Source organism: Balaenoptera acutorostrata, chromosome 9 (genome assembly GCF_949987535.1).
Source record: "Balaenoptera acutorostrata chromosome 9, mBalAcu1.1, whole genome shotgun sequence".
Taxonomy (NCBI): Eukaryota; Metazoa; Chordata; class Mammalia; order Artiodactyla; family Balaenopteridae; genus Balaenoptera; species Balaenoptera acutorostrata.
In genome coordinates this window covers 81,404,723-81,417,057 of record NC_080072.1, presented here as the reverse complement: position 1 = coordinate 81,417,057, position 12,335 = coordinate 81,404,723, and the positions used below count along the sequence as shown (strand labels likewise).

The window sequence follows — 12,335 nt, the reverse complement described above, 5'->3', positions numbered from 1 at the left end:
ACAAATATTTTGGGCTTTCATTCAAAGGAAAATTATTTCATAAACTCTCAAGAATTTATGGATAGGAAAATCTTCAACTTTGCAAGGACAAAAGTAACTTGGAGGCTAACTTTATATTATTTTGAATTCAATAATGAACAATGACTGTGTTTACCAAACAATTGTAGATCATGATTGCAAAATCAAGTCAACCTAAGAAAAAAAAAAAGCATATCATGACACACCCCATGGCAAATGTCCTTTTCTGTTTTTAATCAAAGGATGATACAAGCCAATTCATGCCACGTCTCACTATTATTTTCTAAATTCTATGCAAACAGGACGAGGCTTCAACTGCAGAGAGAGGGGAATGAAGAGCCTTCTTCTATTTTTGGTCTTTGTAACATTTTCTTCTGCGTTTCCCACAGACCGAAAGATGGAAAATGAAGAAAATATGCAACTGACTCAGGTACTGTCTCAATAAATGTTATTAATGACTATCAATAAAAATTTTACTTTCTTGATTGTATCGGGACTTAAAAAGACAACTAGTTCCTACCAAAGAGTCCTGAACTTTCTTGTGAGGAGCTGCTTTTCCTTTCCTTGTCTCTAAGGACATCAAGGAAATTTGAGGGGTGGAGAGTGGGGGTGGGGTGGAGGACAGGCAGGATTTGCTACAACGTTAAGCAATAGTTACAAGTGAAGAGATAGTGAGAGTAGAAAGGGTCAGCCCTGCAAGAATGGAGGTCTCCATAAAAGCATTTGAAGACCAACCAGGAGAACCCAACTACATTTTGGAGTCACTTATCCCTATATGTATGAAAAACACATTGTTTTGGAGATTCCCTCTAAAAATCAGTCCAGTTTGCCATATTTGGTGAAATTATTTACATTTGCAAAATGGATAATCACATCTCCTCTAGAATTCGTTTCAAGGAAACACCAGAATGAAAGTAACAGCAAAAATATGTAAGACACAAGATAATTTAACACACAGAAGAAGCTTGCTTCTCTTCTGTGGAAGTTTGGAGTCTCATGGGCTGTATGGCTTTAGCCAGTTCTGGTCACACATAGCTCAATGAGTTCTTGAAAACTGAAAACACAGGGTGACTCTTTGCTTTCCTCTTTGTTTTCTTCCTCTCTTCTTTCTTCTCTCACTCCTTCCTTTCCCTTGTTACTTATTTCCTTTTTCCTCTCCTACTGCCAAAAAGGATTTCAGAAACTTTTGTTTCCTCCTGAGATGGAGATCTGCTCTCCTGTAGTCTGTGCCTTTTTTTGTCTTTTTGGTCAGGCATATCTCAACCAGTTCTACTCTCTTGAAATAGAAAGGAGTCATCTTGTTCAAAGCAAGAACAGAAGTCTCATAGACAGGAAAATTCGTGAAATGCAAGCATTTTTCGGATTGACAGTGACTGGAAAACTGGACTCAAATACTCTTGAGATCATGAAGACACCCAGGTGTGGGGTGCCTGATGTGGGTCAGTATGGCTACACTCTCCCTGGGTGGAAGAAATACAATCTCACATACAGGTAATGCTTCTGCCCCTAATCTAAAAGAACATGAAAATAATCTCCAAGGAACAAAAATAATAATAGTTCATTTTACCGAGCACTTCCTGTGTGCACGGCACTTGATAGATTTTATTTATTCTGTCCTGCCAAGAAATTTGTGACATAGGCATCACTGCTATTGCCACCTTAAACACAGAGAAACAAAAGCTTATTTACCATAGGCCGTTTTACACAGCTCTTCTCAGCAGACTGGCTCTGGCAGATATGCTCTAATCTCTAGCCTCTGCCACCTCTATAAAAGCTCAGGACCAGGATCACTGCCTTCTGATTGCAGATGCTTAAAGGTACAAATGAAGTGTGCTCAAGGGAAAATGGGAAGACCCTGGAGCACAGCCAGTTCATGTCAGAGATGTGTGTGAGTCAGATTGTCAAATCTAAGGTGGACCCCAGACATCTCAAGGAAAGGGAGCTGGCTTATTGGCAGAAAGAAGATGAAGTGCACCTGTGACCTGAGATAGAGTCAGTGACTTTGACCACTGCTCTAGATCCTTCCTGGCTGGCCCCTAAAGAGTCTTTCTGATAGTTCTTCCTTCATCTTGCTGAGCCTTAGGGATTGAGATAAAAATAGGTTTATCAAGATAGGGAATATATACAAAAGGAAGATCTTTTCCTGAGTAACAAACTCTTTGTGGCTCTCAAGTGAGACTCTTAATATATGACACATGCATAAGACTGATTTCTACAAGCCGTTTGAGAAAATAAATCTCAGTTCTTTTTAGAAGATATTTATAATACAGTCATATACATAGCAAACACATACATGAGATTAATGATCTCCCACTTAAGGTGTGATCTTAGGGAAGTCATTTAACCTCTTTGAGCCTCATTTGTTAAAGTGTGATAATATTACCTGATGAATAGGACAAATGAAAGACTGAATTATATAGTGTACATAAAAGTACCTTATTTAAATAGTAAAGTAGTGTACAAATGTAGCAATAGCACCATACCAAAAGTTACTGCCGCATATAATTGATGACATAGAAATTATTTTCTTTCCATAGTATGTGTTTACATGCATGTATAACCACCGATTGATATATTTTTGTTAATTTCTAAGAATCGTAAACTACACTCCAGATATGGCACGAGCTGATGTGGATGAGGCTATCCAAAAAGGTTTAGAAGTGTGGAGCAAAGTTACTCCACTAATATTCACCAAGATTTCCAAAGGGATTGCTGACATCATGATTGCCTTTAGGACCCGAGGTAAGGTTTTCAGCAGAGAAAACAATACGGCTATTTTCATCCCAGGAGTTTTGAAGAGGCTGATCTTTTTTCCCCCCATGAATTGTATCTCAGTCCATGGTTGGTGTCCTCGTTATTTTGATGGCCCCTTGGGAGTCCTTGGCCATGCTTTTCCTCCTGGTCTGGGTTTGGGTGGAGACACTCACTTTGATGAGGATGAAAACTGGACCAAGGATGGAGCAGGTGAGCCCGATTTTCTTTATGAACAAAATTTTGTTATTCATACAAATTCCTAAAAGGAATAGCTTTGCAACTAGTTGCTTTTTTACTTCCCAATTTCTCTATGATTTTTCATATTCCAGATGACATTGATGAAAGTGTCCAATGTCTATTCAAACAATTGTGCTTGTCCAGTTTAGAGCTTTATCCACACAACATCTTCATAAAGTTGTTAATCCTGTTATGATCAGAACATTCTTCCCTTACTCAGATGTTCATTCATATACCCACAATGCCTGAAGGGCCACTATGTGCCTGGAACTGTGCAAGGTGTTGTACAGACCACAAAGTTGTACTAGAAAAGTTCCAGCTCTTCAGAGGTTCATGATCTTGTGTGATGTATAAGGCCTAGACCCACTCACCACCATACAAGGCAGCCTGTGCTGCCTGTTATACCCATGGCAGAAGTCATCTCTGGCTTGAGGATTGAAAGAAGACCCTGGGGAGGTGGTGATTCTGAGTTGGTGATTGAAGGATGCTGTGTGGGTTCATGGCCCATAGGAAGTCTGTTTATATGCATGAACCTCTTCTAACTCTTGCCTGTCTGCCAAGGTATTAGACCCTGGTCTTTATATTTGACTTATTTCTTCAGACTAAGTGCGTTGATTTTATTTCTCCTAATGGGCCTCCCTGGAACTAAAATAAGAGATATTTTATTACTTTTCAAACAAAAAACAAAATTTACTATAGTAAAAATATGTGCCTCAAATGAAGGAGCAGGTTGAGTAGACTCTAGGGTTCTCCCACTCTTTTTTTTCTATCATTGACTACAGTCATCTTGGGTCTGGCATCTGGTTTCCCAGGTCCCAGGAAAGTGGAGGCTGTGTGTCTCTGGTAGATGGTATGCGAGGCCACAATTCAGTCCTGACCACGTAACTCCAGACAGTCTGTGGGTCAGTTTTACAGTTTCTGCAAAACTGAAAGCCAGTGACTCAAAATGATGCGTGGCCACTCCTTGCTAAGTCTGATCATGTGATGTAATTGTTCTTCCAAGAGCTAGGAAACAAAGAGGGTAAAGAACTCAGTGCTGGCTGAACTTTAGGCACCAGAGGAAGTCTGGGATTGGTTGCTGCCACTGCCACGTGAGTTACATCAGAGACAAGAAAATGAAAGAGGTAGGGTGACACCATGACCCAAACAACAGAGTAGTTGAATGGACCACGTCTGTATCTCCTGCTGAAACATGTCCCAATATTTCTCTGGATTTGGCCTAAAGGCAGTGTGGATATGTCCAATCAGGCAGTTATAGGAAATATGTTAGTGCTCACCAAAGTCAGAATGACTCCACTTTGTCAGCCAGGCTTTACTTTCATATCTAGAGGTAGATATGAAAGTTTCACTGTCATTTCATCCCTATTAATTCCAATACTTAGTAGTAAAATTACTATTAAGCATACTGCAACAGGCCCCTTGCCAAAGGGGATGTGTGGGGTCGATTATGAAAAAGTCCAAAGTGATCTGGGCCCCAAGTTGGCAAAACTTGCTTGAGCAAAGCAGAGGATAAATATAGCCCTCCACCAAGTTCTGGGTGGATAGCCAGGCAACAATACTAAAATGGGTTATCTTCTAACTACTTTACTACATTCCCTCAGCTTTGAAATTTTTGGCCCTGGGGGATGCCCAATCATATAACTCTTACCTCACTGACGTAGAAGGGAAAATGCCTTCCTGTTCTCTAATAAAAATGTAAAATCTCAAGCATACGTGACCTCCAATCAGATTTTTTAAATAGAAAATTTGACAATAATGTATAATATATGATTACCTTCTTTACGTATATGTAAGCTGTCTCTATGGAAAGGGCACAAAAGTCTTAGTATAACTTCCTTAAAAGCAATAGACAACTGTCATCTGCTAATCCCACTGTTTCCTAAGGGGAGGACAGTCACTGCGTGGTGATGTCAGAGGAATTTGAGCACATAGAGGGGCTTTCCTGAGAATCTCCCAAAGTGAGGTCAGTGTCAAGCCTGTATGTGAATGTAAATGTTCTACGCACACATGTGCACTAAACAACTGAAACAGACCTCAGAGACCGCTACAGATGCATTGTTGGGATGGAGAAGAGCAGTGGTCTGTGGCTTGGCAGACCTTACTTGCAGGAAGATGACACACGTTATCTGTAATAAAGGTGAAAACACCTTGCAAAGCACCTGCCTTTAGCAAACATTCGGAAAGTGTTTGACACTGATGATTATGTTGGTGATTATTAGTATTAATGATGATGATGATTAGATAGAGTGATTTCTAGGAGAAGGAAAAAATATTCACAAAGGTACTGATGTATTATGTACCAATTTATCTATTTAGTCACATCTCCAAGAAGGCAGCAATGTTGTCTTTTTTTTCTACAGTATCATACAGCCTATAATATTGTCAGCACATGAGAGATACTCTACAAATATTTGATAAATGAAGTCACGCAACAATCCTTTACTCAACATCTACTCTGACCCATGCTCTGTGATAGAAATGGAATATACAATAGTGTACAAGACACAGACCCTGCCCTCCAGGGGTTTACAGTCTAGAGGACACACTCTTATCAAATGGCAATTAAAATTAGTATGATCAACAGTGGGATAAAGGTAACTATGGCAATGTAATAGGAGCACATAAGATAAACTCCAACCCATATACAGAGGTCAGGGAGGAAGTGATGCCAAATCTGAGACCTGAAGCCTCTGCAGGAACTCTGAAGGCAAAGTGGAGTAAACAGCTCTAGACAGAATAACCCAATCAACCCAAGTATTAGAATTGTGGTGGAACAGAAGGCTAAAATGGTGAATACGATTCAGATTAGAATCCTATATAGAAGGTCTTGAAAGCCACGATAAATATTTGGACTTCATTTAGATGATCTGAGTTTGAATTATTTTTTTAAAGAGTCACTTGTCCCATCCCTGTCCAACAGCATATGCAATGATATTGCCAGCCAGACAAGGGGCAGCAGCAAAAGCCAGAGCAGAAAAGCATGAAAGTCCATGAAATAATTTTTTGCCATTACATGTTTGTTTTGTGCAAACATCACTGGACAAAGCTCCATCACAAAAGGCTCAGCCTTTTCCTTAGTGTCCATAGGCTTAGTTGCAAGTCCAAAGACAGCCTTTTATATACTTAGAAACTTACAGACTGTGGGAGAGACAGAGAAATAAAAAGACAACTCCAACCATACATGGTACGACTCCTGGTGTGGTAAAGTACAGAGTACTACGGTCTTATATAGGAGGCACAGCTAACCATTCTATCATCCACATAAAAACCTGGATATCCAGCAACCATCACTAAGCAGTTTCTCAGTCACCAGGAATAAAAGATGATTAAGACATGTTCCCTGTACTGAAAGGGTACACAGCTTGGTGAAAGAAATAGACAATGCAGTACATATCTGCAAAGACAGAATTAAGCACTGAGTCTACAGAAGCCGAGAGAGGTGCAATTAAGTCAGCCTGGATAGGAGCTGGGGGATAAGAGAAGCCTCATGTGGGAGATGGCTCTAGGGGGATTCCTGAGGAATACATAGGATAGCGGGGAGAAAGGGGGGTGAGAAAGTAATACGCTGGGCAGAAGGGATGGAGATATGGAGACAAAGAGATTAGAAAGAACATGGCATAGATGAGAAATGCAAATGATTCAATATGGCTAGCTCACGGAATGTGAAAATAAAATATGAGGCTGGGAAAAAAAGCAGGGACTAGTTCATGGAAGGTCATGTTTAGGTATTTAGACTTGATCCTACAGCCAATGGAGAACCTCTGAATAATATAGGTAGGAGAAACATGATCACATTCAGCAGCCTAAAAACAACCAAAGACTGGCGGCTTCTCTCTCTCTCTCTCTCTTTTTTTTTTTTTTTTAATACTGTCCATTTCTGAGACACCTGTTTCCTGCCATCTGTTAACTCTGGGTTATATTTCTTCATGATGTGACTAATACCAATTATCAGTCTTGAAATATTTCCCAGATAAATGATGGTGAATATGTTATAAGAATTATCTGCTGTTTGGCAAGCTTTTTCTTCATTCCCCTCAGTTACTTCCTAATCTCAGATGCAATCATTCTCCTTCTGAATGACTAATGTACTCATGTTTTCCCTGTTTTTGTTAAGGATTCAACTTATTTCTTGTGGCTGCTCATGAATTTGGTCATTCACTGGGGCTCTCTCACACCAATGATCAAACAGCTTTGATGTTCCCAAATTATGTCTCCCTGGATCCTAGCAAATACCCACTTTCTCAGGACGATATCAATGGAATACAATCTATCTATGGTGAGCAACAAATCTGAATATATGTGAACTGAATTGAAAGACTTCCAGGAAGGAAGTTGAGAAAATCACTTCTTGAAATATTATCATGAAGAAAATATTCTCTTGGGTAAGATCCTTCTGCAGGTATTTCCACATGCCTTCCTAATTCACTAAGGTATTTCTTTTCTCATCAAAGGAAGTCCACCTAAGACACCTGCCAAGCCAAAGAGACCCACTGTACCCCATGCCTGTGACACCGATTTGACTTTTGATGCTATCACCACTTTCCGCAGAGAAGTAATGTTCTTTAAAGGCAGGTAAAACCATTCCCTTAAACACCTCAACTTCCTATGAAGATTTTTCTTTTTAAGAGATTTGGGGATAAGAGAGCTGTGGGGGTAGTGAGAATGTGTGCCTTTACTTTTCGTTTTATAACTGCCCATACTTTTTGATTGTTTTATTCTGTGCACATATCTCTTACTTGTTTGATAAATTAATTTTTAAATGTTTTTAAGCAAATTTTTAAATTGCCATTGAAACAGAGTCTACTTTCAGTGACTTCTTAGCTAAAATAATACACCACTCCTGATGGTGTGTTGCAGGTGGCTTATACCATTTCAGGATCCAATTGTTAAATTTTCAAGAATTTTGTAAACTAGTTCATATCACTTTGGTAGCTTGAAACTGGCCATGGTTGGAGTATTTACACCCTGGAAATCATCAAATGATAAAAATTAGGTTTTTTTCCTACCTGGAGAGCCAATTGTTAAATACACATCGACAGACCATTCCTTGAAGCTGAATCAACAAAGTGTTAGCTGTGGTAGGAAATCTCTTCTCTCACTATGTATAATTTACTGCACTTAACTTGCAACATGGTGTGTCAGTTATGTATACCATGACCATATTTTCAGAACAAAGTATCAAGACATACACCATCTGACAAGGATATAGGGGCAAAAGGAAAGAATATCTGAACTCAGAGTCCTGCCACCCCCAACTATGTAGCACTGTAATGACATGATGTCACTACCATGCTCTTAATAGCCAAGGCTGAGAGACCACTTGTCAGGGATGGGTAGCCAGCATGGGAAGGAAAATGGACTATAAGAACTTTTCAAGCCCTCCTTATAGGCTCAGAACTTTACAGCCAGAAGGGAAATTTGAGGAAATATTTAGCCATGCCAATAATAACATTTCTTTATTCTAGCAAATATCAGCACCAAAAAATTCTTCTTAGATTGCTTGGTATTGGCTTAGAATGTTGGGAATTGCTGCTTTGGCAAAAATGAGGTGATTGAGCACACTGAGAGCTATTTATGAGATTTCCATGGGTATTTTGCTACTCTAAGTTCCCAAAAGAGTGGGCACAAAGTCATGTCCTGACCTTGGTAGTCCAAAAGGTAGAACTGAACTCATAACCACCTAAATTTGCTGAGGAAATTTGTATTAATGCTATAAATTGTTTGAGGAAAATATCAACCAATTAGATAAGGGACAAGTGTCAGTTTGCAGCGTTTTCATTGAAATAGATATATATACACTGTGTATAAAGTATGGTTTTCTGTCTAAAACAGGCATCTATGGAGGATGTACTATGATATCACTGATGTTGAATTTGAATTAATCTCTTCATTCTGGCCATCTCTGCCAGCTGATATTCAAGCTGCATATGAGAACCCCAAAGACAAGATTCTGGTTTTTAAAGGTAATTTTGCCCATCATTATTCCTCTTCTCCCTCTGGATGCCTGAACTGCTCAGTGGGTATTTTAGTGCAAGGAATATAATCTTCATGCATGAGCCAAATAGACAGGGCTTCTGCCCTGACCTTAGGTTCCTATCATAAAGAATAACTATCCAAGGATTCTCGGTGGTTGTGAAGATAAACACCATCCCAACAGCACAGGAGAAAAGAAAACTGTATAACAAAAACTAAAAAGTCTTTTTTTCTGCCAAATAAAGGTAACCCATCTCTCTTCTATGTTCCCTTTTTACTAGGGTTGCTAGATGTGGCAAATAAAAATACAAGATGCTTTGAATTTCGGACAAACAACAAAATAATTTTTTTAGTATAAGTATGTCCTTTGCAATATTTTGGATATACTTATACCAAAAGTTAGTCATTGTTTATTTGAAATTCAGATTCAATTGGTATCTAATATTCGAATTAGCAACACTACTTTTTATATGGGTTTCACCAGATTACTTGCCTTTGAGAACACTAGGGTGCTGAAATTTAGGAGAACATGTCCAAATATACTTGACTATTTTATCAGAGTTGGAAATAATTAATACAATGAATTCAATTGACATGGGTATGCACACTACTAACTATAAGTATATATTATTTGTGTAATGTTAATGATATAAGCAGCTAAAGAAACCGGTAAGAATAAATGGAGACATAAAATTACTAAATCTCTAAGCATTGAACCTGAAAGGAACTAAGCATCTAATTATTTTCAAACTTCTTAAGACAGCTATTTCTCCCTTTAGGAAATAAATCAGAAGATAATCACTTTCTCTCTTCCTAGATGAAAACTTCTGGATGATCAGAGGATATGCTGTCTTGCCAGATTATCCCAAATCCATCCATATACTTGGCTTTCCAAGACGTGTGAAGAAAATTGATGCAGCTGTCTGTGACCGAAACACAAGAAAAACCTACTTCTTTGTGGGTATTTGGTGCTGGAGGCAAGTCTACAGACAATTGACCCTTTGTTTTACTCTGGAGAAAAATATCCAGATAACTTTACTTTAACATGGGAAAAAATAAAACTAACCTACAGTCTTCCTAAAGTGTTATCTTGAAGGCAATCTCAGATGGATGGCATTCGCCAAACAAAAGAATGTTTCAATCAGTTCAAAGATCTTTCTCCAAGTTAAAAAAATAAAGATAAAATCATAAAGCTGGTGATGCCAACCAAACCGCCAATGACACACATATCCAGTCAGAATCTTTGAAACTCCAGGATGATCTCTTATTTTGATTTAACAGTTCCACAGAATAGCATCAATCCGGCAAATTATGTGGCTTTTTCCCCTCATAATTCCTTGCTTTCAAGACATTATAAGTGATTTAACCAAACATAATCTTTTCCATTTTTATTGTATTATTGATCCAACTTGTTTTCTTCCAGTAGGACTACTTTTTATTTCTACATCCTTGCTTGACTCCAAGGAGGCAGTAAAAAATTAAGCCCTCCCCCTCCAAAACAAAGATCCCCTGAAAACCTTTCAAATCCATGTCTCCAGGTATGACGAAGTTACCCAAACCATGGACAAAGGGTATCCACACAGGGTGGTAAAATACTTTCCAGGAATTGGTCTCCAAGTGGATGCTGCTTTCCAACATAAAGGTAAGCATCAGTGCCTGACTATAAGGATACTTGGAAAACTTTGCTGACTGTGAAATAGGACAGCATGAAAACTTAAATGTTTCAATTTTAACATCATTTTATTACTCTAGAGTACATGTAAATAATAATAAACTTTAATCTGAGAGCCTTATCAAAACCTGAATAGTAAGTTCTGAATTATATTCTCTGTCATACTATTTCAAAACTGCAAAAAGTACCAAAATTAACTATCACTGATCCAAGATACCTGATAAAGATACCCCCGAAGAGATTTAAGTGTGAAAAATGACTAAGCACGTGAAGTGAACAGTGATTCTCAATCTTAATGTACATAGTTTAATATACACAGCTTAGGGTTATGAAACTACAAGTTCCTTAGAGTTTCTGAGGCAGCAGGATTGTGGGTAAGATCCAGGAATCTATAGTTTTAAAAGAACCTCAAGCAATTTAATGCATCAGTTCAGCTACTATACCTTCAAAGACAACAAACCAGACCATGCAGTAAGCAGGAGTCTAAACATGTTTTTGAGTAACACCATCTGTTATTCTAGTGAAATCTAACACGGAACCTCAAAAACTAAAACAGATTAACCAGAAAATGAAGATGTAGGGACCAAGGCCATACTCACAGGTGCCTCTTTCTCCCCCTCACTGAGACATTTTTTTGAAACCTAGTTTGAGAACCTCTGGCATAAACCACAGTCTGACTAGAAAGATAGTAAGCCCTTGAAACTCATGTTTCATGCCTTGGCTTTTTTGTCAGGGAAATAAAAATAATATTTCTCATGTGACTGAGCAGAGTAAAATATCTATATAGTTACACATTTCTTTCCATATAATGTTCAGTTATTTTATTCTATATTCATAAAATTAAAAAGTGTGGAATCATTGTATAGTGGTGCAAGATAACTAATCATGATTCTCTCTCTCTAGGATTCTTCTATTTCTTCCGAAGATCAAAGCAATTTGAATATGACCCTAAGGCAAAGAACGTTACCCGAATAATGAAAACCAATACTTGGTTTCAATGTAGAGAACCATTAAATTCATCATCTGATTTTACTATCAGCGATGAAGAAGTACATTCAGAGGGAGTGGAGATGTTTTATCATAAGAATTTAAACTTGCTTATTTTCAGTATTGTTCATGTGCTGAAAAACTACAGTTATCAATAAATTCATAGACCTAAAAATAAACCTCAAGGGGTCTTTTAATCTGAACTCTGCTTCAAAGGAGAATAGAACTATTCTTTAACATCAAGTTGCCAGTCCTAGTTCTAAATATCTATCTAGTTAAGAGTCAAACAGCTTTTTGAGCTTCCTGATTCTTTTTACAGGAAGTTATGTATAAACAAAACTCTCACTGGACTTTAAACATATTTTATGCTTTGCAGACTTGAAGAAGTAAGCCATGTCGTATAATAACAAAATACTGAAGACATTTATTAAACCAATCTTTAGCATTCTATTTTGTCTGGACCTTCGGAGTTGGAGAAGCTTGATAAACTGCATCCCTCATCCCTACCCATGTTCTGAACCCACTGAGAAATAACATACAGTTGGGAGAGTAAAATACCACCTTTATTACTGAAAAGTTTATATTGGAGAATGTATCTGTGGACAAGCAAGCTTCCTAATATCAAATTCTAGAGTGAGCCATACTTACAAGTCATGGGAAGAACTGGAAAGCACTATGTCTCCCCAAGAAAAAG

The 12,335-nt window shown here is 38.1% G+C and overlaps 1 protein-coding gene across 1 annotated transcript; it reads left to right on the top strand.

The window, feature by feature from the left end:
- The first annotated feature begins 349 nt into the window (after window positions 1-349).
- Window positions 350-11,799, top strand: MMP27 (matrix metallopeptidase 27). The gene is made up of 10 exons (XM_007191223.2): window positions 350-448; window positions 1,271-1,509; window positions 2,612-2,760; window positions 2,854-2,982; window positions 7,124-7,285; window positions 7,461-7,581; window positions 8,842-8,972; window positions 9,800-9,959; window positions 10,521-10,624; window positions 11,558-11,799. Exons 1-10 carry the CDS (start codon window positions 350-352, stop codon window positions 11,797-11,799), a joined length of 1,536 nt encoding a protein of 511 aa, XP_007191285.2.
- Window positions 11,800-12,335: the final 536 nt, after the last annotated feature.

Excerpts from the sequence above, each read along its gene's own strand:
- MMP27 (XM_007191223.2), top strand. The coding sequence starts at position 350 with ATGAAGAGCCTTCTTCTATTTTTGGTCTTTGTAACATTTTCTTCTGCG. Across the intron at positions 7,582-8,841 it reads GTAATGTTCTTTAAAGGCAG|GCATCTATGGAGGATGTACT; the intron begins GTAAAACCATTC and ends TGTCTAAAACAG. Across the intron at positions 8,973-9,799 it reads CAAGATTCTGGTTTTTAAAG|ATGAAAACTTCTGGATGATC; the intron begins GTAATTTTGCCC and ends CTCTCTTCCTAG.